General features: G+C 40.5%; 1 protein-coding gene across 2 annotated transcripts in view; it reads right to left on the bottom strand.

Annotated features, from left to right (window-relative positions):
• The window catches only part of KIF26B (kinesin family member 26B), a 523,722-nt gene that overhangs the window by 180,140 nt on the left and 315,973 nt on the right, over positions 1-27,609 (bottom strand). The window contains exon 1 of one of the 2 annotated variants that reach the window (XM_055147197.1): positions 11,868-12,237. The exons of the other annotated variant lie outside the window; for it this stretch is intronic. Within the exon in view, the coding sequence (XP_055003172.1) occupies positions 11,868-11,887 (20 nt within the window). The 5' untranslated portion in view covers positions 11,888-12,237. Of the gene's footprint in view, positions 1-11,867; positions 12,238-27,609 lie in introns of those variants that run through there. 2 annotated transcript variants of the gene reach the window in all.

The raw sequence follows: 27,609 nt of genomic DNA, 5'->3' as shown, positions 1-27,609 counted from the left end.
CACTCTAGCCCAATGCACAACTAATTATCAAAAAATGTTTAAGAAATAGTTTTGTTTTTCTTTTATACCAGTCAGTGATTCCACTGACCAAAAATTACCTATTTTGCAAGATACAGACCCTGTTTCAAACTTAATTTATAGAATATTAATGGAAAAGAAAGAGTGAGCTAGGCTTGCACATGAAAACAATAACACCCATACCAAGTCTATCATGAAGCTAGAGAATATAACATGACATTAGAATTAACTGTTCATAGAGACATTCAACATATGTGTGTATTTTGCTCCCTTTCTCTTTCTTTCTTTCCTGATTCATTTGCCTAATTAATGTCTAATTTTAATGACCAACTTGATATAAGAATTATTAAGTCTTTCTTCAGATTGCAACATATGTTAATATTGAACTTATTTTTATAAATTCGTTCAATTCACTTTGAAAAAATGGAAATACATACATCTTTATTTTCATTTATTTACTATTCATTTTTTTTTTTGGCCATACTCAAAGGTGCTCAGGGATGTGATGTCAGGTACTGAACCTATGCCTTCCATATACAAAGTATGCAAACCAGCTCTTTGAGCCAACACCTTTGGCACTAAAGATATGTGTGTGTGTGTGTGTGTGTGTGTGTGTGAGAGAGAGAGAGAGAGAGAGAGAGAGAGAGAGAGAAAGAAAGAAAGAGAGATTTAGGTGATTTTTTTCTTGCACTGGTTTTATAGATGAAAACCAAAAGTTTGGCACAGTAAAGTTAAGGAATTTGACAAAATCACTGTGAGTGACAGAAAGATGATTTGAGCCCAGGTTTGCTAAGGAGCTCACATCTTATGTTGTATGAGATAATGATACTGCATTAGTCAATTCTGGTAGCCAATTAGTCAAAAAGGAAGTTCAGTTAGATGGGTCGAAATTAGGTGTTGTCTGTGATTTTAGATTATTAGATGATAAATACTTAATTAACTCAATGTAGTCTAGAAAATTCCTCAAGGGCACTTTTATGCCTCTGATTTCAACAAGCCCCGAAAGGTCTACAAAAACATGTGGGTGGAGAAAAAAAAGTTATGTAAAGGAAGGCTTATGATTCAATATTATGCTTTAGTAAACATTCATTTAGTTAGAGTACGTTAGTGTTTCAGAGTTCCCTCAAGAGGTTGAAAGGACAAATTGTCAAGACTATAGTCTTTGGTGCCAAACTGTCTGGGCTCAAATCATCTTTCTGTCACTCACAGGTCTGTGATTTTGTCAAGTTCTGTAACTTTACTATGCCACACTTTTCTCATCTGTAACGCCAGTGTAAGGATGATTACCTTATGCAGTTGTGTAATTAAAGGACTGTGTCATTTATACACACACACAGATACACATATTACACAAGTTCCTGATCCATAACCAATACCTTGAAAGTATTTGCTTGCTACTGTTAAAATAAAATGTATATATTTAATATTTTAGGAGTTCTTTCCCATAAACACTTTAAAATCTAAATAACTGAAAAGGAAGATGAAGAGCTTTCTTTAATTCTTTTGAGGCAACTCTGAACAGTCACTATAAGAACACGTCACTATCACAATAGATTCAATAATTATGTGTATCAGGTTCCTGGGCATCTGGAATATGAGTTTTGGTTCTGCTGTTGTCTGTGAGTCTTATTTATAGTTGAGAAAGGCCAGTTAAAAAAAAAAGGGACATCCTCAATCTTAGCCAATAAATTGGGATCTTCTATAGCCTTAAATCAGATGTCAGGAAAATCGCTATTAGCACAGTTCCTTTGGCCTGAAAATCACCAGCTATAGCTGTATTCTTCTGTAAACTATGGGTCTACAGTCTTGGTGTGCTTGAAACAATTTACTTACTGATGTTCCACTGAGAATGTATCCTCATGCCAGAATGACCAGGGGTAGCCATACCCTAATCAAAACACTTTAGACAATATACTGGTGGCTCTGAGAGAGCACATGCGCAAAATAAAAGCATGTGAAACCGAAATGTTATATTATGCAAACTAACAGTTGAGTAAGCTTGCCCACAATTTAAATTGGGTGTAGGTTACTGTTCTTAGTGCAATAGGAATAATTTGTCTTTGTTACACAAAAGCTGATAGACTCTGATAGTCATGTCTCCAGCCAGGCATTTGCCAGTGTGGTCCCTAATCAAGATGAGGAATAAACCCAAAGTGTAATTTGCTATATTACTTCTTACATTTGTTCGTAATTAGGCCTGTGTGTTCCTATGAGGGCTGAAAATTCCATAAAGGTAGAAGTCACTGTGTCCTATAATTGTGTTCCCAGCATTGCCTGGTCCATCGTGAACACCGCACAAATGTATGACAGATAGATGGACAAGTGGATGACTGGCTGGCTGGCAGGATGAATTGGTGGGTGGATAGACAGATGGCTGAAATCACTGACACTGAATAAGAAAGTCTGGCTGAATTAGAAGATAGTACTGTAGGTCTTCCTGATAGAACCGGCCCTGAGGTCTTGAGGCAACATATTTAAGGATTCTTCCAGCCCAGTGATTCTAAAACATTGTACTTTGGGGTTTATTTGGAAGTGTTATTTTAATATCTTCCAAATCAGGTCTAAAGGTTTTATTGAGTCTCTTTATCCTCTGTAGTGAAGATGGCACTTCTTTTACAGGGTGTCCAAAATAATATTTTATTTATCACTGTGTAAAGAATTTGGCATAGTCTCATCTGAGAGTACCCAAACTTATCAGTATCTTTAGGGCCTCCACCCCACACTATCATTCATCCTATAACATCCCTCACCGGAAAGCTAAGGCCAAAGTTGATGCTTAGAATCTATACTCCAATGTAAGTGCTATGAAGTCAAGGGCTTTTATTTATTTTATCTATTCCTGAAACTGGTGCCTAGTACCCTGTAGGTGCTCAAAAAATACTTGTAGAATAAGTGAATGAATGGATTTTTATAGTTTTAAGTTTTGATGACTTCTTAAGTGATGGTCATCTATAACATATTTTGTGCTATAGGATCTTTCAGGCTATTATGCTCATAAAATAGATATAATCATCATGTATATTGTAGTTATTTTCCACATCACTATTAGTTTGTGTCCAATATTTGTTTTACCAAGCCTTTGGGGAAGAGACGTTTGTGAAGTTGACTATTGAAGCAAATATTCTCCTTGGTCTCTATGTGAGTTACAGGCTGTAGACTTTGTATCATAAGGTTAATTCCAAAAGTCAATTTGATTAGAAGATTTTTTTTTCCATTTCTGACCTTTAGAGAAGAAATCATTTGTTGTCAGATTAGGAGGGGAGGGTTTGCATCTTTCCTCCAGAGGGGGCTCCAAGTTCAGAGTTCCTTGGCATTCCTGGGGTTGCTCTTAGGAAGGGAGAGTTTCCTTCAGATCCTGCTCCTATTTATTGTGAACGGATAATTATTTGCTTAAAAATTAGATAATTTTCAAAATTAGATTTACTGACTATGTAATTAAATAAAAACTATTCTTGTACTTGAACAGTATGTTCTTATTAGTGCATAAACAAATGACAATTCAACAATTCAATTCTAATCATGTTATGCATTTTTTTCCAGAATAAAAACAAGGATTAAGCCACACATTTCACCATATCTCAAGTTTTCTCTTGTTGGATATTCAAAAAATTTAAAGAAAAAATGAGGTGGGGACAAAAAGGAAATAAAATAAATGTGATGTGCATATCTGAGTTAATAAGACAAGCTCTCTAATGGCACTATTCTCTATTTCATTCACATCCATTTCACTAGGAAAACTGCCTTCCATTTTCTACATTTAATAGTATCAAAATTCATTGAATTTTAAAATCACAATATATTTTAAATAATTCAATTTATTTTAAAAATAACTTTTCCTTATATTCTTTATATGCATGTTTTTATCTCCTTACAAGTTGTATACCATGGAGGGTATAGCCAGAGATATTTATCCTAAGTATAACATGGGCAACAGTTGTTGAACAAAGAAAATAATAAATGCATAAATGGATACAGGAATGATTGTGTAAGTATGGTGGTTCTCGTGAACTCTCATCCCTCCTCTCCCAAGACTCAGCACATTTAAGAGAATGCAAGTCTTCAGAATCAACACAAGACATGATTTCTAACAACACTTCTAGCTCGTAAATGCTACTGCTTCTGTAATCACTGTGATTCTCTGACCTATAACTAAAGGAGTCCAAAACATTATTCTACTTTTCTGCAATGTTTTAAAAGGCTCACTGGTATTTTTTCCACTATTATAAATTTTGGGAGTGCACCTTAATAAAGTAACCTGTTTATAGAATGCTGACAGGCAAAGTGTTTTATGTAACTATAGAAAGACAAAATTATCTGAAAAGTGTCATAAAATCCTATGCTTTTATTATAGTTTCTCAGTGACTTCTGACTTTTCAAGTGAATTCAAATTACTTATACACTTTCTGTTCTCTCTCTTAAAAGGTTCTGTCTTTTCGTGTAATTATTTTTAGAAATATATAGATAATATATGAATTACAAGTCGCCAATCTTCCTACTTGGTTATAGAACTGAGGTTCTAAAGATAGGGTAGGACTACCACTCCTGCTTAAAATATGATCTCCTTTTTCCAATCAGCTGTGAAAATATACAAGGATTTTGAATTGTATCTGATATTTATTTACCATCGTTATAACATTCTACTTTTTTGCTGTGTTACAAATCATTGCCTATTTTGAGAAACTGTGAAATATTTAGTTTGAATAGTCATTAAAATGAATACAATTAGATGACACCCATGCACTTTCATACTTCTGTAAATAAACCTAGACCAAATCCACTGTCTACAACATCCCCGGGGCAACACAAGCCACTCTTCCCCACCACCTAAAGGAGAATTTACTTTTCTCCACGTGTTCTGACAGCGTTTTTGCCAATGGGGCTTCTTTGTGTCTGTCACCGTAGAAATAATTTATACCTTAACCACTCCTCTTTGGGCTGGAGTGATAGCACAGTGGGTAGGGCGTTTGCCTTGCACGCGGTTGACCCCGGTTCGATTCCCAACATCCTATGTGGTCCCCTGAGCACTGCTAGGAGTAATTCCTGAGTGCATGAGCCAGGAGTAACCCCTGTGTATTGCCGGGTGTGACCCAAAAAGAGGAAAAAAAGCACTTCTCTCCCAAATTCACTGTGAATAGGCAACCCCCCCAACTTTCCCAAATGTTTGTAACCTATTAGGAGCTCAGTAAATGGTGTCTCCCACATATCTGCTCCTTACCTCAATTGAATCTACACATCTATGCATTAAAATTAATCAAAGGATTGCGTTGATTATTTGATTTTTATTAAGCTATCCACAGAGTTTTGAATATAATGCAATAGAGATCAAAATGTGTGCAGATCTAGTCATAGTTGCCCAGAGCCAAACACTTTTCCTGTCTCTATTGAGATAGTCACATTCAACTCATTTCCCCACCCCAAGTGCCACGCAGAATTTTTTTATTTTATTTATTTGGCCGACACTTGGTCAACAAAAATCCAAGAAAGAAAGTCACCGAGTGGGGCACGGTGGGTGGGGAAGAAGCAGCTCAAGAGAGTGACCTGAGAGTTTTAAGAGCCATCAGCTTAGCCCCCTCCCCTCCCCCAGCTTTTAGTCCATAGTGTCTAGGGACAGTCTGGCAACTGGAACTTCGCGTTCAGCTGAAGAGAATGTACAAGTGACAGTTCGGGCTGTCAAGCAGCTTATTACCTAAGCAAGGAGCTTACATATTTATGAGCTGACATCTCAGATTTGCGGGGCTGCAGTATTCCTCAATTTCCCTTCAGAGCGCCAATAGCTCTCCAAAGGCCTCCCGGGCTCATTACTTCCCCCTGCATCTCCACCCCCCACGCCAAGCTACAGCAGGTGGCTCATTTGTGGAGACATCTGAGGGTCAAAGCAAAGTGAAAAATGAGCCTTGGCCACTCCTGGGCCGGACCTGGAGAGGGGCTAATAGATGCGCCGCGTTTGGGCGCTAATGGCGGAGGCGGCTGCCGAGGGGCTTTCCACAGGCGTGTGCAGCATTAATGCACCGGTCCCGCCCGGCTGCTATTAACAAAGCACACGCAGGGATGTGACCTCACGGCCCTTCTGGGGATGGTGCGCCGCTGCTGCAGGACTGGCCACCGGGAATGACGATTTCTGTTAAACATGCCTTTTTGTTTCAGCCACAAAGAACATTTTTCTGAAGGAAAACAGATCAAGGATCAAGGAAGTGTGTGTTTCCTTACGGACCAGAGTGCAGGCACTGCTATGGAAAACCAGACCTTTGTGTGAGAGACGCGGGAAATGCAGCAGAGCCCCGCAGACGAGGCCGGAACCCAGGCCCAGGCCCCTCAGACCTCAAGCTTCTTCTTCCTTCCTTGGCGTGCTGCCTTTATGGGGTCCACACAATGAGCGTTTTCTCCACCCGGGGTCTCTTTCTCTGCCCCACCCATGCTTTGAGAGCCAGCTTCTTCCTTGCTTCTTCATCCTCCCAGGCAGGAATCTGCAAACTCCCGTTCCTACTCTGGATCAAGCCAGGCTAGGAACAACCCATCCCCGGAAAGTCAGTCTGATCTTTCACTTTGGAACAAAAAGTTCAGATGCTCCCAGGTTTCCAGCCTCAGAACCTCTGGCCCTATCTACAGCTTCTCCTGCACGGACAATAAAGAATAGGGTCTGGTACTGATATTGCAAGGAAGCTATCCCCCCACCATGCCAAATTAATTTTGTTTCACTTCAATTTATGAATTTTAGTATCTGGTGGGAGGCACCATCAAGGTGGTTCTAGTCTAGCACTGTAGCACTGTCATCCCGTTGATCGTCAATTTGCTCGAGAGGCTACCAGTAATGTCTCCATTGAGAGACTTGCTGTTACTGTATCTGGCATATCAAATATGCCACGGGTTGCTTGCCAGGCTCTGCTGTGCGGGCAGGGTACTTTCAGTAGCTGCCGAGCTCTCCGAGGGGAACAGAGGAATCGAACCCAGGTCACCACATGCAAGGCATAAGCCCTACCCGCTGTGCTATTGCTCAAATCCTGCTGTCTGGGCAGGAATCCTGGAATTAGGGAAAGTTCATGAAACGAAAGAAGTGAGCTGAGAACGGAAGGAGGGAGGAGCCTGAGTTGTGGGGAGGAGAGATGAACCAGTCCCAAGGAGAAGTCAGATCAGCTACTGGAAAAGATGGGCAACTTTGGGCAGGTCCCATAGGTGGTGCTACCAGTGCCGAAACCCTCACCCAGGTCCTGCCTCCACATCTAGGACTCCTTCCACTCAAACAGTGAGGTTGACAGTGAGTTACCTCCGGCTTCTCACCATTCTGGAGCCCCTGTTGAAAGGGTCTGACTGCCAAGTCAGACACTGATGGAAGAATGCAGTGCCTGCATCTAGGATAAGACAGGAGGGCACACATTCTCATTCAATTCTTCCTAAACCCAGGCGAGCTCAGATTAGGGTGTTACAAGGCATTTTATTGGTGCATGGAATACAGGCTTAAGGAAACTAAGGAATTTACAGGTGAAGGAAGAGCTCAAGTGTACTTCTCGTTATTGGATCTGTGGACTATAGAAGTGATTAAAGAGGGGCCAGAAGGTAATACAGAGGGTAGGGCACTAGCCTGGCAAGCTGCAGAAGAGGGTTCAATCCCCAGCAACACATATAGCTCCAAGCCCTGCCAGGAGTGAGCCCTGAGCACTGCAGGGTGTGGTGCCCAAAACAAACAAAGTGATCCAAGAGTTATTCCAGTGACTCTTAGAACACAAGGGAAAATGTCTGAGAGAAGCAAACCTTCCTCCACTCACAGAGCCCGAGAAGTAGCACAAGGGTTTAGATATTTCCTGGCCTTGCAGGTGGCCAAGTCTTCGTTCCATCTCTGGTATCACACACAGTCCTAAGTTGGATGGAGTACAGTGCTAGGGCAGGTAGGACACTTTTGTTATATTTTTAGCCAACCCAGGTTTGACACCTGGCACCCCAGATGGTCCCTGGAGCCCACCAGGAGTGATCCCTGAGTACAGAGCCAGGAGTAAACTCTGAGTACTGCCAGATGTGGCCCCATGCCAAAGGAAAACAAAACCCAACCAAACAAAAATAAAACAAATAAACAAAGACAGCAGAGCCCTTTTTCTCACAGTTTTGCTTTCTTTACATTTTTTGAAGACCAATTTCTCTCTTGCAGTTTTTCCAGGGGAGCAAGGCAGGAAGATGAGGGTGAGAACAGGTGTGTGATTCCACAAGGCAAGGGTCTGCAACCAAACTCACCAGGGACTTGAGCCTTCCCTGCTTTATACATGAACGCAGGAGGAATGGCATTCACCACCTGGACAGATAGGAAACTGAGGCCTAAGGGTTCAGGTAAGAGGCACAAACTAGAAGGGGCCAATGTGTTTAGTAAGAAAGTGAAGATAAGCCAAACGGAAGCTTTCTTCTGAGAGCTAAAGAACTGAAGAGAACATGATGACTTTTTGCAGAGGAAGGGTCCGTTTGGTTTATGGTGGTGCTCAAGGCTTACTCCTGCCTCTGTGCTCAGGATCATTCCTGGCAGGCTCAGGGAACCATATGGGCTGCCAGGGATTCAAGCTGAGTTGGCCACATGAAAACAAACATCCTAGCTACTCACCTGTCATACTAGTGCTCAGGCCCCAAGAACACTTTGTTTTAAAACATCTCTTTGTTTACTGTTTTTGAAATGGGTGGGGGGTGGGGGCATTTCCCAAGCAGTGTTGGGGTTGGAATGGGAGTGGGGGGGGGGGGTTCCTGAGCTGCTCCTGATGATAATCAGCCAATCAGGCTAGATGAGTCAATGATTTGGCCCATGGGACAATGTTAGTTGGGGCCAGCAGTGAAAGGGGATTGTCAGCAACCCTGGAGTTACTGGGGAGGGTCAGGCGCTCCAGGGCTATATCCAGCGTGCTTGGGGGACCATGCGGTATTGGGGATTAGTCTTGGGACCCTGTGCATGCACGCATGCTTTCCAGCCCTTTGAAGTATCTCCCTGAACCCCTCAAACTTTCCTTTAGCTCCCAACTTTTAGGCTCGAGCCAGTTGCTAAGGAAGATGTATATCCAGACAGAGAGAACATACTATCATGGCAGGGAGAGCTGAGCAAAGTGAGAGAACTGGCAGTTTATCTTGAATAAAGCTTTCCAGCAGAACATTAGGCCAAAATGAAAGCTCCGTTCCATCTGTAAGGTATTGATCAGTTTAAGACTATCTTAACCATCTGGCGTTATCAATTTAGACCTTCTGCGCGTTTAATAGAACTTTGCTTCAAACTCCTCTGAGACACCCCCACTTCTCTTCTTTCTCTCACCTGGGCTCCAGTTTTTGGTTTTTGGTTTTTAATTGCTCAGCAATTTTCCTGATGCCAATCAGCTGCCTCTTTCAAAAAAGCTGTTTGCAGGGATCAGCATATCTGGTCCCTCTGCTCACTCACCGCTAAAAAAAGCACATTTCACCCCCTACGAAAACTCTGCCCATGGCAGTGAGCTAATCTCTTTCCTGAAGAGGACATCCAGGAGATTCCTGGGGGACTGGAAAGTGTTCATCAGGGCACCAAGGGATCCTTCAGTGAAGCCTGGGCTAGAGAAAGAGAAAAACTGGAGAGGAGAGAGCCGCCTGCTCTGCTTACTCTGTTTCAAGAGGACAGAACCTCGAAAGATTGCTTTTTTTGGCTCTCCATTTATTCCTGGAGAAATATCCCTTCCGTGCTCAAAATGCAAGAGCGCTATACAACAAATCTCAATCTTCATGAACCCAGGGAGGCTGCAAACCATAACTGCCTTAACTGGGAATTCAGAATGAAGATAACTGGCATTTGGACAAGAGGATTTTTGTTTCTAATCTGGTTTTTCATTTTCAATGATTTTTTTTTTCTCTGCATGTTTTACCGTACTTTTTCCAAACCTCTTCCAGATGGGTTCATTCGACAGAATCCATGTAACAAGAAACTCAAACAAAATGAAACTGTTTAAGAGTGAAAGCGCTTCCCCTTGTACTACAAGCCCTTCGTGTGCAGAGATGCTCACGTGATGTGGCCAACATGTGTTTTCTGTCACAGATTTCCCTTGATAACAAAGGGCATATATGAAAAGGCGTGGCCCTAGGTATATTTGACAGCAGGCATCCAAGAAGAGTTGGAGGCTTTCCTTGATTTTAGGCTGCTCCCCTGAGGTGCTGAATGCTACAGCTTTGGATGATGTGAAATGTTAATCAATAAAGTTAGGGAATGCTTTGCGTCAGGTTTATAAGATATGATCTCATTCAATAGCTCACAGAACTGATTTAATATTTAAGAATCAGCTGAGCTCATTCAATTCCAAATTTGGCAGCTCTGCGGGTTACATTACAGTACTCCTTCTGTCCAGGGCTGGGCAGGGCGATGTTAAAGAGAATCTTTAGAAGGGTCTTTCATGATGTTCCAAGTCTGAGAGGGAAGGCTGGGTGGGGGATGGGTGACAGTCAGGGGAAAGGCCAGAGAGAAAGGCAATTTTTGCCCAGGGTGTTGAGGTGATAAAGGCAAAGATTACTCAGAAAAGTTCATAGGGGACGGGAAGGGGGGGGGTTGGGGGCGGGGGGGGAAGGGGAAGGGAGAGAGAGAGAGAGTTAGAGAGGGGGGGGGAGAGAGAGAGAGAGAGCGAGAGGAGAGAGGACTAACATGGGACTGGGGCAGGGGTGGTCCGGGGGAGGGGGGTGTGACGGTTCATTGGTATTGGTGGTGTATACACTGGGGATGGGATGGGTGTTGGAACATTATATGACCGAAACCCAATCATGTAACTATGTATCTCATTGTGATTCTATTTTTTTTTAAAAAGAAACTCCACTTCCAAATCTAAGCATGATTTAAGAACCAGACATTTTTACTAACACTATTGCACACTCTAGAAACAAAAAGTTTCATCTGCTCATCTAACAAATCATTCTATTTTGAGGTCTTTCCTTCAGTCACTTATCTATCCTCTTTAAGTTTCCCTAAAAATACCATTTTCCAATTTAAAATAAAACCCTTAAGTTACTCTTTCTATGAAAAATTAACCTTATTTCAAATTTTAAATGAAAGAAAAATCATAGTCTTTCATTTCCATGTCTAATCTTTGAGAAAGAGTTGTTGTGTGAAATTGCTCCTGTGAAGTAAAATGATTTTGGTCTTCAACTTACTTGTTGGTTCTGCTCCCCCTCACACACACTCCCCACCCTCCAACTCCCTCCCCTAACACTCCACTGAAGAGTGAAGAAATTTTAGAGCTAAATCAAACCCTGGCGTGGAAAAATGGCAAAACTCTCTCACTTGAAGGACTAGTAATGATTAGTTTTTACCTTGTCTGTGTCCCGTACCCTAGGTAGCCAGATACTCTATCCTACCATGGGGAACTGACCATCTCAAGAGAAGAAATTGAAGGGCAAAGCAGTCAATATTAGCAAAATCTCAAACCTCACATTAATAGAGCCAGAAAAAAAAAGTTGTTTTGAAAGCTATAGTTTCACTTCATTTGTATGATGCTGAAAAGAGAACACATTTCAATTCTGCCTTTGATTCTAAAATGAGCCCATGTCAAATATTTTAGCAACTCCGAATAAGTCTGATCACAGCAATGATTGTCAGTTCAAGACTGGTTCATTTATTTCCCATTTTAATCGCATCCTCTGGGGGATGCGTGGAGCTCCGCTGATGTCAGTGGTTTGTGTGTCTCATCTCAGACGCTTTCTGCAAGTCAATAGCAGAAGAAAGCTTCTGTAACCTGGACCCTCCTAACTTCTTTGAAATACTTCCTAGATTATATTTTCAATTTTCTCAAAAGAAAATTCAGCAAAAAGTTCAAGGAAAATAATAATAGTACGGCAACTACGACAGACATCTAACTAGAGGAACACATATAACTGTTACTTACACCGCTTTCCAGTCCATCATCAGTGACAAATCATGGCTAAATAATCAAGTGCAGAATCCATTTCTTCACATCTGTTAATAAATAGCTTCTGTCCAATGTCTCTTGAAGATCTGGGGCCATCTCAGGAGGAAGTAAGAGAGTGCGAAGGTGAAGGAGAAAAGGCTGGGAAATTCTAAAATCCATGGGGGTCTGGGAATTCTCAGAGCAGAGCCCAGTAAAACATTCCTGTGATTCCAACCTTGGGCTAAACCTTGATCCTGACCTCCCTGAGCTCCCAGCAACCTTCCCAGTGCGGCTCAGCCCCAGCTCCAACATTGCATGTCCCTCCAAGAACACAGCATCCGTGGAAGAGGAACTCAAAGGCTCCTGCCAATCCGCTCTCACAGGCAAGCATGCTTCTCAGAGGAAGCTGAACCAGTTTCTCTCTCTTGTCTGCTATCTCAGAGGGAGGGAGGGAAAAGCAGAGCAGTCAGGGAGGGAGGGGAGAGAGAGGAGGGGAGAGAGAGAGACAGAGGGGGAGAGAAGGGAGGAGGGAGAGAGGGGAGAGAGGGAGGGAGTGAGGGAGAGAGGGAGAGAGAGAGAGGGAGAGGGAGAGGGAGAGAGAGAGAGAGGGAGAGAGAGAGAGAGAGAGGAGGCGCTTTTCTAAAAGAGACCAGCAGAGAGAAACACTTGCTACAACTCCTATTAACCCATAGTAGCTTAGGAATTTTCTGAGAACAGCAGCTGCAAAACAGACTATCAAAATCAAGTAAGATCTTTAATTACACATCCATCTACACATTTAGCACAGACAAAGCCAAAGCAACCAAGGTTCTGTATATGCATGCGCCTCTGCAAGTAAACACTTGTAGATAAATAGATACCGGCACAGCCTCTGCCCCCGCCTGCCTCCCCATTCCACCAGAATACTATCGGTGCGCATATATTTCAGTGAGACTGTCTGTCTAGGCTCACAGTTTACAGGTCTTAGAACTACTCAAATGCGTCAGTGATGGAAGTGCATATTGGAGGAGCAGAGCCTTTGCCTAAAATGCTATTTCCAGACACTGGTCTCCCCAGTTTCGAGGGGTCTCCTGTTTCTTTTTTCCCTGCCTCAGGAAAGAAGGTCTCCTGTTTCTTTTTTCCCTGCCTCAGGAAAGAAGCTCCCAAAAGCAGAGGGAAGAGGAGTCAGATGGGGATGTTGAATGTGACTGTCAACTTTGCCCCCTCTCTTGTGATGAAGGCAAGGCACAGAGTATGCCCGAGGGAGGGAGAGGCATGGAGCAGAGGACAGGTCACGCAATGGGGGCTCAGGAACAGCACAGGGACAAGTGAAGGCATGTGAGGAAGAAGTTACAGTGAAAGAGGAGCTGAGTGTTCTTTCACTGTAGACACGAGAGAGGCACTGAGAAGAAGACATCCAGGAGGCTAATATAATGGTCGACAGCACAGGACCACTCTGGTCAATTCCTGAATGTTCTCTAAGGCCCTCCTGTCTCCATGCAAGAAACCTTTCCACCGTATTTCTTAGTGTGTCAACCCATTAGAAATAGCCACCGTTGGCATATGAAACATGTGAATCCTATGCTCCTTTGATTGAGCCCTGAGAGACCAAAATTTAACTGTGTATTTAACTCAGCTCCACAGATGATTATTTTTTGACTCAGGCTAATTTTTTACTGTTTTTCAGGACTCATTTCTAGGACTGGAAAGAAAGTACAGTGGGTGGGGGGGACTTATTTTGCATAAGGCTGACCTGGGATTAATCCCTGGCACTCAATAGGGTCCTCTCAACATGGCCAGGAGTGATCTCAGAGTGCAGAGTCAGGAGTAAGCCCTGAGCACCAGCGGGTTTGATCCCCAAACATAAATAAATAAATAAAAAATTTCGTTTCTTCATTAGGGTTGAGTGAGTGAATAAATGCAAATTTAAATGAAGTAAGAAAATAATATAGGAACACAGGCATTATGAAGGGGGTGTGGGAACAAAACAATAAAAAAATAAGTGGACATAGTGGTGCATGGGGAGCCAGGAGAAAGAGCCATAGAAACAGGACATTATGAGAAAGAATAACTTGCCACTTTGCGGACATGTCATACTTTTCTTAGTACTGACATAATGTATGCTGTTTCCTTTGTCTGGAATGTGCATCCCCCACCCCCACCCCAGCAACGCATTCCTTAAAACCAATTCCCAGAGGATGCCAGAGATACAGTACAGTGGATAGGGTGCTTCCCTTGCACACAGCCCACCTGAGTTCAATCCCTGGTACCTATATGGTCCCTTGAGAACCACTAGGAGTCAGGAGTACACTCCAAGCACCACTGGGTATGACATAAAACCCTAAACAAGACAAACAAGAAAGCAAGCTCAAAGTCTCATCTTCTTGGAAGACTTTCTAACTTATGTATACTTACTTATACATAAGTATAAGTAATGGTCCCAAATTACACTTTTTCTGTGTTTTGGTTGGGTGGCTACTCCAATTGGGCTCAGTATTTGGGGGGCTGCTCTCACAGTGTTCAAGGGACTATGCAGTGTCAGGGATCAAATCCTGCATGAAAAGCCTGCATCACCCTTTTGTGCTATCTCCCGATATACCCATTAATTCTTAATTGTTTTATCTCATTGCAGTTATTTATTGATTACTTTATTTCTCCACCATTACAAGAAATTACATGAAGGCAAGCTGTCCTATGTAAACTAAATGATTTACAAATCATGATTATATATTCAGAAATTCTAGATACAAAGGTAGCACTCAATAAATGTGTGTTAAACAGATAAATAAATCATAAGACTATAAGTCAAGAGTACTGGTATAGATATAAAACACTAAAGAATGAAAAAAACAATAATTGCATGAACTAAACTTAAAAATCAATTAATAAGACAAAGGCAAAGACAGTACTGGAAAGGTAAACCTAGAATAATGTGCAATATTGCACAGGTATTTTTTTAATAAACTGATGTGTTGGAAGCTCATAAAGGTGTCATGTTTGCTATCAGTGGTTACAAAGAGATGCTCTGACCAGAAAAAGGCTGCAGGAAGTAGTAGCAGAGCTTGTACTAAGTCTTCTGAAGAAGGACCACCAAAATGATCAGAGAACAACATCTCCCACTTACTTATTTTTTATTAAGTTTGGAGAAATAATTACAAGTTAGAAAACTAGGGCCCAAAGCGGTAGCACAGGGGTTCAAGTGCTTGGCTTGCATGCAGTCAATTCCAACTCCAACATCTGACCCTCCGCCCAAGAAAGTAAATAAAAGTTAGGAATCTTGCACTAATGAGTGAATCAACCAACAGATAGATAATTCGTGGATGGATGATAGATGGATAGAAGGTTAAAGGAACAGGACAGTATAATTCAGAACTTCACTATTTATGTGTATCTTAAATATCTGTTTATAGTTTTTTAAGTACTTCATTTGGTTAAATAACTCAAATAAAATTGAGGAATTACACTTCAATAAATTAATATGACTTGCTCTTCATCATAAAGTAAATAATTTTCAGAACAAGACCTAAAACCCAAACCTTTCTACATATAATCTATTATTTTCACTACGGATGAAAATAACGATCGTTAAACTTTGTGAAAGAGAATGAAAGCTATCCACTGGATTCCATTTGAAACATAAAGGAAAAGTGATTTAACAAGCATTGCATTCTATGCTATGGAGTTACAAAATCCCAGGCAGACTTCGGGGTAGCCGGGTAGATGACTAGGAGATCTGTCATCAACCATTCTTCTCTTCAGAAGAAAAGTTCCCAGAACTCCTGGTGGTCTTCTGTAGCAACCATGGCCATATGCTCTCAAGGTCTTTCTTCAGTAGAAGACTTACTGTTCTAGCTACAGGCAGCCAATCAATGGCTTTCATCTCCTGAGAATCTGCCTCAACTATAGAAAGTCATTTTACCCCAAAGCATGACTTTTCTGGGGATCCCATATCCAGTGACTGTTGAAGGTGAAGGTACAAGGGTCCAGTCACTAATTTCTACACAGGTCACTATGATGGGCCTTTCTGCTCCAGAGTTTCTCTGAGGGATTAGCCAATATTTTATTGCACTGGTCTTTCACTTTGACATTTTACACAGTCCGGTATCCTCCTCAAGTTTCTACAAGTATTAATCTCAAAGACATTTTGGACAGCCAGCTCCATCTCAGTCTAGGCTTCCTGAGAATTCAACTGCAGCCCCTTGAGGTGAAGTGATGGCTTCCTGCAGGTCTCTGAGTTTTACTACCAGTCAACAACACATAATCTATAACCTCTCAAAGCAATGAAAATGGAGTCTTCATCCCCGAAGTACTGGAGACTGTCTTACCTCCAAGCCTTGGTTCATTCCTATAGGAAATCATATGGAGTCTCAGATCTCCATATGATCAGAAATATTTGGGAAGCCAAGAAATTCAGAACCTTGTTTCAATCAAAATACTTTTACTTTTATCTGCTATATATGTTGAAGTTTTCATAATTATGTATTCTTCTGCAAGGGAGGAAGTTTAACGGTTACCAAACAATTATAGTAATGGGGGAAAAAATCTGAAATAATCACAGCTAGTTTGCCTGTGTATTTCCCTGAGGGAAATATCAAAAGTATGAAAATCCTTAATCATAGAAGAATTCCAAAATTACATATGAATGAATCATACATATTCTAAAATACAACAGAGAAGGGACAGAGAGACAGTATAGGGATTGAGTTGCTTGCATACAGCTGACCCCAATTCAATCCCCAGTATTTGCATATGGTCCCTCAAGGACCCCCAGGAGAGTAGGCCCAGAGCACCTCTAGGGGAGCCCCAACCCCCCATAAAAATATAAAATGGAGATAGTAAGAAAGTAATTTGTGTTCTTTGACATGCTGTGATTCCAAATATACACAATTTACTAGGGTTTCAATTTGGTAGATATTTTCAAGATCCATGTAAGTTAGGAAAGAAAATGACAGAAGGCATGGATGGACTTTATATTATACAATGATAGTTATACATAGAGCCTTGTTTACAGATATTTACATCATCAAAACTTACTTCCCTTTCCACAAAAAAAAGAATCCCAAGTCTGCTAATGGGAAAACTGTATGCCTACTACTACTTTGTAGCAGTTAAGAATGGTAGGAGCCTCACTTTTAAAAGAGTTCGTGTGTGGTTGTGTGTGTGTGTGTGTGTGTGGGTGTGCGTGCGCGCGCACGCACGCGCGCTTTGCTAATTTATTTCCAAAGGCAAAAACCTCATGATGTACCCAATTTGTTGTCTTATCAGTAGAAAATTAAGGGTTTGTTAATGATACTTAAATGTTTACCATTTCTTCGGAAACCTGTTCTACTCCGTCTTTCAAGCCTCATGATGAGAAGGAAAGAGTAGGGCATGAGAAAAAGAGGAGGGCAAGAGTATAGGAAGGAAAGTGGAAAGGGGCTAAAGAAGCCGTACAATAGTGCCCAGAGAACTAGAGTGACCAGCATGTGAGCATATATGTCTTGACAAAACTGGTCTCAGGGTACCCTCAATCCCAGAGCTAAAGCACTGACCCCCAGCTCTGCCTAAACAATATACAGAGAAGACACAATACAGCTAAAAGCTGGGAGATTGGTATTTTATTAAATAGCCTGAGGGGGATAAGAAAATGACCCAAAGTGGGGCTTGTTCTTCTCGGTGGGAAGTACGAGTGCTTACTGCCTCAGTTAGGCACTCGTACTGCAGACCTCGCTGATGTTCTGCATAGTGGCACCTGAGATTGGCTCATTGTGATATCAAATCTCATAGTGCACCGGCCTTGGAAAACTAGCCAAATTTCACATCAAAGACTAAGATTCAAGCAAGACAGCCACCCCGTGGCACAGCCAAGAGTAAAATTTCTGAGCTCTAAGTCCAGATACAATTGGTCTGTCCAGGGGCGGGAAGCACACCCTGATCATCAAGCTTGCTTTCCCGGAGGATGATCACACTTCAGAGTGGGCTGCTGTGATGCCCTTGATCTTCCATCTGCAGGACTTAAGAAAGGATTTTTATTCCTCTCAAAAGAACTGAGGGATTCTAGTCATAGAAAGCATTTGAGAACAGAGATCTTTTGTGGAAAATGGTCAGAACATCAAACTTTTTTTTAAAAAAGAAAGGTCAAATACCTCTAATATATTTAGTTAGATCTGTGTGGGAGAATGGAAGCCCTTTCAAGAATGTAAAGGCTGAATTTAGGGGAAACCAGGATTTTAAAAATTCATTTGACTTGTGTTATATGTAGGGTAGCTGGCGCTAGCAAAAGGAAAATTAGAATCTTGGCACTTTATAAAAATTAGAATACATGAATATGTTAATTAGGTAAACTTAGAAGGGAAAATGGCACATGAAAATCTAGATGCAATTTTAGAAAATGTATGTGAGTTTAAGAGAGTTCACCATAAAATTCCTCTCCAATTATCACAGGTATTTTTTTTTTAGGTAGGTCTCTCTATTGAGGAAAAAAAAAGCAGTTTTTACCCACAGTTATCCTTGGTTCTTTAACCCCAATGTCATTTCCTTTTCGTTTCCTCCCAGAGGCATTTCCTTCATGCACTCAAATATATACAATCATAAATATTCTTTTCATTCATCCATTCATTGAGCAACTTTGTGCAGTGTGCTAAGACCAAAATCAGCTTAGCCTTGTGGTCACAGAACTTGCAGGTACAGAAACTAGTTGGGGTTTCCCAGAATACCTACTACTTCTTTATCATCTTGACGTTCCCCTCACTCCATCTTGCTTTTGAAAAGATGTGGAAAGGTATTTATTTTTTATTTTTATTTATTTTCCATAGATTTTGAAATCTCTAGTTAGAAGAAACCATGTGAGGAAGAACTCTTGTACCAAGTACTTCTAAAGCAACAGACAGGGGCTGGAGCGATAGCACAGCAGGTAGGGCATTTGCCTTGCACGCAGCCGACCTGGGTTCGATTCCCAGCATCCCATATGGTCCCCTGAGCACCGCCAGGGGCGATTCCTGAGTGCATGAGCCAGGAGTGACCCCTGTGCATCGCCAGGTGTGACCCAAAAAGCAAATAAAATAAAATAAAATAAATTAAAAAAACTCTTTAAAAAAAATAAAAAAATAAAGCAACAGACAACATACTTACTATTAGAAAATGAGAATTAAGTAATCTGCCCAGGCTCTAGAGTTTGCCTCAACTGAAACACATGTTACCTCAATTGCTTTATATGGACAGTGACTAGTCAGAGAATCATTTAGAGGTGTAGCTGGCATCATGAATCATCATCTAGATGTGTAGCTGGCTCAGCAAAAGGCCCAACAATCCTGTCTGTGGGTTGATTAAGAAAAAAGAGCTATTTCAATAGTTGAAATAGTCAAGTCAAAAAAAAAGCAATTGTTTATACTCAGAAATTTTATATCTAATTGTGATGACAAGTCCAATGATAACTCCTGATCCAGTCTTCATTTAAAAAATTCTCAGTAGGGGCTAGAGTGATAGCACAGTGGGTAGGGCATTTGCCTTGCACGCAGCCAACCTGGGTTCGATTCCCAGCATCCCACATCGTCCCCTGAGCACCACAAGGAGTAATTCCTGAGTGCAGAGCCGGAAGTTAATCCCTGTGTATCACCAGGTGTGACCCAAAAAGAAAAAAAAATGTTCTTGATAGAATAAAAACTTCATGGTCTCTTCAGATTCTAAGAAAGGATTGTCATCTCTTTTTAGGTGTGTGAGAAAGACATTTACTTTTTTTGCTTTTATGAAGCCATGGATAATAGGAAACAATGCTGCATCAAAGTAACCCAAGTCTTTGCTGGCCCAATAGGTGGAAACAGTCGCCACCACCACCATCTAAAGGGGCTCTCTCTGTGTCAGGACTCCACCCAGCTATACTCAGGAACCAGATGTGGTATTGGGGATCCAAACATAATCACAGACAAGGCAAGTGCCTTCACCACTGCAAGCCTTTCCCTAGCCCCCAGCCCCTAAGTTTTCTAGGCTTTCCATAGATCAATTTATCTAATCTTCATTATAGCTCTGTGATGCACAAAATACCATTATCCTCATTCTACAGGTAAGAAAGTAACCTTGGGAAATTAAGATTTAGGCTCACTTAGTTGGTTTTAGAATCCTTTCTTTCAGACATTACACTGGATGGTCACATGTAAATTAGTCCAGTTCACTCAGCTACTGTTTCTAATTAGTGAAACAGAGATCATGAGACTGACCTCAAAGATTGCCCGACTACCCATGATAAAGTATCTAAAAAGCCTGGAAGCACATTATACATGTTAATAACAATTTCTATTTAATTGATTTACTTGGTGCTTTTTGAACTATACCAGGCAGTTCTTGGGATTTACTCCTGGCCCTGTGCTCAGGGATCACTCCTGGCAGGGCTCAGGAACCTACGGGATACCAGAGATCAAACCTGAGTTGCCTGTATGCAACGCAAGTGCCTTACTATCTATCTGGCCCTGGTCTTTATTTTAATTATCATACAGTACCCAACCGCTCCCCATACTTTTCCTTAACAGGATTTAAGTAACTTTAAGTAACTCCTTTTTCCCCTAGAATATCTTCCAAAGACTGCTTTTTCCTGGTTTACAAGGATGTGCCATTTCTAAGTCATAGGCTGGATATAAAGCTTCCTCTTTGTTATGGATGGGGCAGCATTTTCGGTAGCTCCTAAAATCCAGCTGAGAAAGAATGGAGTCAGACCTGACGAAGAAAATGGCTTTTATCTTTTCCTCATCCTGAATCTTGTGTAAGAAACAAATCAATTAAACCATCACCTTCTTATTCACCATTTTGCCATCCTGAACCCCTTCCTAGCTCTCTGTGAATACTCCTCTAATTCAGCATGACATATTAAAGTTGGCCAGAGGCCAGCCCTGGCCCTGATGAAGTTTGAGGGCTACATAAGCTACCTTGTCTTGGATGTTCTTCTGAGAATTTGAAAGGAGCTTTAAGTCAGTTTTTGACAAGTTATTGGCAAACGTAGAAGAAGAACCTGCCAATTTGCTTCAGGCGCTAAGCCTGTTAACAGGTATTATACCAGGTGTTATTAATATGTTACTTACAACAAAAACCAGTTTTCAATCTATTGTTTGGATTATATAGTGTTACAAGTTTTGTATTTTCCAAAATGCAATGGGTTTGTTTTTGTATCTCAAAAAACTTAGAATGTATGTGAAAGAATTCAGTCTTCAAATGTGAGCTACATTTATGGCAGTCTTATATAGGACTGAGGACATGGACTAAATTATCAATACTATTTCTTTAAATCAAGTAACTACTTTCAAAAGTTGAAGATTGGAACAAATGTCACTTTCAGGACTCTGCCAGGAGAACTGGCAGGTGTGAGCTCAGTGCCTTTTAGCCCAAATGTCCTAGTTTTTGTCAATTTCCCAAAGTAAAACAGATTAATCTAAAGGAATTACAGAACTAGGAGGAATGCTTTTGAATAATATACTGAATAATGTACGACTTTGAGAATGAACAAAACACAACAGCCTTCAAATATTCCCATATTCTTATAGATCTACATTCTGATTAATCCCATATAAGCTACACAAATCATGCATTGGAATGTCAGAAAACAGAAAACATAAAACTATTTCCTCCAAGATTAAGCCTCCACAGTCTTGAAGGAGGATCCGTCCTTAGGAAAAGACATGGACATGCATTCCACCCAGTTTACCCTGCATTTACCATACCAGCCATCAGATCAATTAGCCTTCATACCAAAAGGAAAATGGCAACAAAAGAGGCATCTGTCCAGTTTTCCATTCCTCCAGGCCTAGAACATCAATTGGTAAATCTGAAAACCATATGCGCTAATACACTGTTTCCAAGAAACATGCTTTCTGAAGTAATGCTCACTGGCTTCCTTAGCTTACTTATAAATTGAGATAAGAAAGTCTGAGTAGAAACTTTCACTCAAATTATAGCACATATGTAGTCTATTTATTCATGAGTCATTAGTGTGCCCTATGTGTTTTAGTCAGTTTTACTTGTCCTGAAAAAATAAAATCAGGTGATATTCTCTACCTGACTTCTCATGGAAAATGGCAAGAAAAGTTCAATATGAAGTAAAGGACTCTTTACAGGATTTACAAATTTACCTTGTAGTCTTAACTCTATATAGCACTGAGTCATTTTGGGCTGATTTATGTAAGTTCTTTTTATATGAATAATGTTGAATTAATCTGCATTGTCTTTGTAAAATGGTGTGACTCTGGAAAATTATACACACACACACACACACACACATTTTTTAGTACCCCCTCACATTTTCAATATGGCTTCCTCACAGAACTCTGAGTTGAGAACTTCCACACACCTTCCTCATTGTCAAAGTTTTGAGTATTAACAAAAGAATTTGGTACAGATAAGAGCTGATAGGAAAATGCAATCCAAGTTCTCTTTGCATGCTAGCTTTGGCAATCAGCCGCCTCAAAGTTGTAATAGTGTCTGTTTCTTAAAGAATCTTTGCTCATTTTCCTCTTCCCTTCACAGACATGAATAAACCTCCAGTTTCTTCAAACCCCTCTGCTACCTGATGCAAAGGAAAGATGAGAGACAACACAGGAAACGCTGGTCAGCAAGAAGAAGTATGAGGGAAACCACCTTTGATTCCACCCCTTCTGCATAGTGCTCTTAGGTTCTGATCCTGAAAGAATGGAAGCAAGAGCAGTAGGCAAGGCTAGTCTTCCTCAAGCACTTTGGCAGGGTAGTCATTAAATGAAACAGATCCCAGACAGGGAGAAAGTCAAATGAAAATATAAGTGACTACTATCGAGAGAAAAAAAAACTTACCTTTCCATACAACATTTCATCTCTCTCTCCAGGAAGTCTAGAATCCATGGTGAGTGCCATCAGACAGTATCCTATCGCCTGCTCATGCTCTATTGAGAAGCCTGAAAACAGCTGCCCTTCCCCACAACCTGCACTTTTCCTGGTGTTTGCTGTGTATACACAATTTTCAGTTTGGGTTCATAAACTCTTGTTTTCCTCATGTTCTTCCTTAACCTAGATGCTTCTCAAGTGAATATATTTTTTTGCTGGGAGAGTAAATGATAATATTCCACTGGCTTCTAATTAAGCTCACAAAGCTCACCGTGATAACCTTCATATCCAGGCTGACTCATCATGTGAGTTGCCCCTGGGGTCTCTGATTCAATTTCCAGCTTCTCTGAAGACAATAAAACAATTGGGCTGAAAATATTATACATAAAGTGTGCCAGTTCAGGTTCTCTTCTCTCCTGCTTCTGTTCCCAGAAAATCTTCCACGTGGGACAAAGATTCACTGGGAAATGAAGAAGATGGCAGTCTGATGGCTAATAAAGTGAGGCTTGAATGTTCAAAAATCATCTCAAAATTACATATTGTGGCTGCATTACTTTTTGAGCTAGATGAACATGATATGATAAAATAAGTGTGTTTTCAAAATAGCTTTATCTAAGTGTTGCTTTTTATTCAATAACTGGGAATCATACCTAAAGCACTGACATTACTATAATTATCACCACTTTTGCTATACTGTCAGTGCTTTACTTTAAAATACAGTCCTTCAGCATACATAATGTACCATATACATGAGTTAGTGTTAATTTACACGCTATAGGTAATTAACATTTCAAGAAAGATTGGCTAGTTAGCACTTGATATGTTAAATTTTGATTATCTATTAACTTAAAAATACTATCTCATTTCCACTGAGATTCCTTTTTTACTCAATCCATTTAAAAAGAATCAAACATACATTTTTTCTTTTCAAAACAATCCACTTTTTTTGAATAATCCATTTATTTTTTTTATATTCCATTTATTTATTTATAATCCAGAGTCTCCTGCCCATGCGCCTGGCTGTCTTCACCAGGACCCCTCTGAGCAGGGTGGACTGAGTTTCCCTCCCCACCCCGAGCAGAGCCCCAGCAGCCAAAGACCTCCAGAACCCAGCCAACAGCCATGCTCAAGGCCACTCTCCACACATGAAGGAACCAGGAGAGGAATCCAGGTGTGCGGGACTGAGATCTCCAAGCCTGCTCAGATTAGGAATGGGCCTCCTCCACCCAGATCCCCCTTTTTCCAGTAGCTAGGCAGTCACACCCACAAACTTCCCCCGACCCCCAGCCGTGTAATCCCATTAACGGCCAAGATCCAGAAACTATAAAACAAAGCTCCCCAAAGCGCTTGGCATTGAATGCCTCTTATTGTCTAGTTCTCTCTCTCAGAGAACCCGGCAAGCTAATGAAAGTATCCTGCCCCTGCAGCAGAGCCTGGTAAGCTCCCCGTCGCATATCAATATGCCAAAAACAGTAACAATGATAGGTCTCATTCCCCTGACCCTGAAAGAGCCTCCAATGCGGCACCATTGGGAAGGACGAGTAAAGAGAGGCTGCTAAGATCTCAGGGCTAGGACGAATGGGGATGTTACTGGCGCCCACTCAAACAAATCGATGAACAATGGGATGACAGTGATACAGTGATATAGTGATACTTGATTTCCAAACTATATGAGGATTTTCTATTTTAATTGTTGATGAATTCTCATTTTATTTATCTGTAGTTTAAAAAAAAAAGTAAGGTAGGGACGGGCCAGAGAAAAGGTACAGTGGGAAAGGCACTTGCTTTTGACTGACCGGGTTAGATACTCAGCACTTTGGTCCCCTGAAAGCCACCAGAAACAATCCCCATGTGCAAAGCCAAGAGTAAACCTGGAGCACAGCTGGGTGTGGCCCCAAAATATCATAGTGAATTAATTAGGCCTTAGATGTGTATCAATCTAAGTAAATCAATCACTTGCTTTAGAAAGTCCGGGAGTGGTTTTGGTAACTTGTAAAAGAATCATACTGTTTTTGAGTACATTGATTTATGTATAGCAATGAGGTAAAATTAATTAATCATGTGGTTCTTTTCTCTTATATCCTTTATTGCTTTCTTTTAGATCCATTATTTACTTTTTTTGTCAGCCTGTACTACCCGTTCTTGAGAAAAAGGTGTTAAGTCTCTAACACTGATGGTGGGTTGCTTTTATTTATTCTTCTCATTCTATCAATTATTGCTTTCTGTATTTGGAGTTATGCTATTAGATACTTATCAACTTAGCTTTTTTACAACTTCTTTGGGAGTAGACTCTTACCATATTTCACCTTCTTTACAGCACACTTCTATTTTTTTAATTTTGATTTGACATTTAAATCTATGTATATTTTAAGACCTCACAAAGCCTCATAATTATGATTAAATATGATCAAAATTTATTTATATATTTTTCATATATTTTTCTCAACATTAAATACTGAAACAAAAAAATAATTACAGGGAAGCATACCCAGTGCTTCTCAGGGACCACACCTCGGTCTGTGCTCAGGGGCCACACCTGGCAATGCTGGGGACCATATGTCAGCACCACATGCCAAGATCAAACCTTTGTTACAGTCATCTCATGTTAAAAAAAGAAAGATTCAAGAATATAGTGAAAAACAAAAAAACAAAAAAAATCACTGTCACAGTCATAGCACACGCTAAGCAAGTTTTATACTCTCTGGACCTAAAATGGTTCTTTCTAATTAATAAAAAATTTAATAAGCATATTGTATACATTAAATACATTTGTTTAAACATTTGATTTAACCCCATCTGTTATTCTCCATACCTTGCTGCATTTCTGGGATCATTTTCTTTCTACCTATATAATTTCCTTAACTATTTATTTAATATTGATCTACTTACTAATGATGAATTGTTTTAAATTAGTCTTAAAGTATCTATTTCACTTAAACTTTTGATGAACATTTCAGAAGGGTTTATAAAGCATTAGGCTAGTAGTTATATCCTTTCAATATGACTTTCAACATGACATTCCATTGTTTCTATTAAAAAGTAAACTCTGCATCTACTTTGAAGAATATGATTTTTTTTCCATTTTGACTGCTTTAAAAAAAAATTCTCGGGGCTGAAGCCATAGCACAGTGGGTAGGGCATTTGTTTTCTAAGAGGCCGACCTGGGTTCGATTCCCAGCATCCCATATGGTCCCCGAGCACCGCCAGGAGAAATTCCTGAGTGCAAAGACAGGAGTAAGTAACCCCTGCACATAGCCGGGTGTGACCCTAAAAGCTAAAAGAAAAAAAATTCTCTTTTGTGCATTTTCATCCTATTTAATATCTATGAATCCAACTGGGTATCTTTAAGCTTAAGTATCTTCTATGTCTATTTCATAAGTTATTCTTTTAATGCATCTAATTCATAGCTAGCTATACCTTTAGTAGTGCTCCTCGATCCATGGTTTTAGTTACTGTCATTCATAATCTGAAAATATTACATGCAATCAATATATTGATAGAAATCATAGATAACATACTATAATTATTCTGCTGTTATTAGTTACTTTCATTTATCTCTTAATGTGACCAACTTATAAACTGAACTATAACATAGGCTTGTGTGTATAGGAAAACATGGAATATATAATGTTTGGTACTTCCCCTGGTTTTAGTCACCCTCTAATGTTGTATTGAGACACATTCAAAGGGAATACTGGGGGACTCCCATACTGAATTCTTAACACTTTGCTTTGAGGCCCAGAATTTCCTATATGAATTTCCTAATTTTATAATTTCCATTTTTCTGATAAAATTCTTCATTACATTATCTATTTTCTAGAGCACATTAATCACACGTTTTAAACTCTGGCTGATAACACCAATACTTCGGTTACTAGTGGGTATATTTTCATTGCCTACTTTTTTTCTCTTGGACTTACATTCTGTTCGCCTGCTAATTTTTCACTCAAAAAAGTGAAAAATTTATAGACACTTGACAACGCTACCTTCCTTCGTGGGTGTTCACTTTCTCCTCTGGTAGGGAGCCTCAAGGAAGGTGTTCATTATAACCTAGCCAAAGAGGTGCTGAGTCTTTGTATGGTTTGGTACTCTTTGGGCTGATTTCTACTCTTAGGTACTGTCACACTGTCACACTGGAAAATTTCACTCTTTCTTTTTTGTGAATGTTTGCTTAGTAACTTAGTGCCTTATCTGATACATTAAATTTAGCAAATACTTCAATAGGCCTCTGCTGCACACTCTTCTGTATCTTCTTTCTCTCTAGGACTTGACCTCTGGAGTTCTACCTTTCTTGAGAGCCTTGACCAAAAATTTTTGCCTCTTTAGCTCAATGATGCTGCCAAAAGGTCTGCTCCATTCCCAGCAGAGATGACTTAAGAGAGAAAAGCATCTTCTCAACTTTCTCAATTCCCTTACCTTACTGAATCCTGTTGCATTGCCACCCTGCTGAGATAACTGGCTTCCACAATCTAGCAACAGCTTAAACTAGGATGTATTCTGATTGCTCAGTGCCTACGGCAGCCCAGGATATCATTGAACAGATTAATAAGAAAGGTCACATCTAGCTGGAGAGATAAAATAGAATTTAGGGCACTTATCTTTTGTCCCACCAATCCTGGTTTGATCACGGGCGCTACATGTAGTCCTCCAGCATTGCCAGGGGTCACTCCTGAGCACAGAGTAGCCCCTGAGCACCATCAGGTGTGGCTCAAATACACCACCCTGCAAAAATCACACTCTAGAAATAGTTTCGACAATTACATTGGATGGGCTGGAGCAATAGCACAGTGGGTAGGACATTTGCCTTGCACATGCCGACCTGAGTTCGATTCCTCCGTCCCTCTCAGAGAGCCCAGAAAGCTACTGAGAATATCTTGCCCGCATGGCAGAGCCTGGCAAGCTCCCCATGGCGTATTCGATATGCCAAAAAAAGTAACAATAAGGG

This window comes from Sorex araneus, chromosome 9 (assembly GCF_027595985.1).
Source record: "Sorex araneus isolate mSorAra2 chromosome 9, mSorAra2.pri, whole genome shotgun sequence".
NCBI lineage: Eukaryota > Metazoa > Chordata > Mammalia > Eulipotyphla > Soricidae > Sorex > Sorex araneus.
This window is presented reverse-complemented; position numbering and strand designations above follow the sequence as displayed.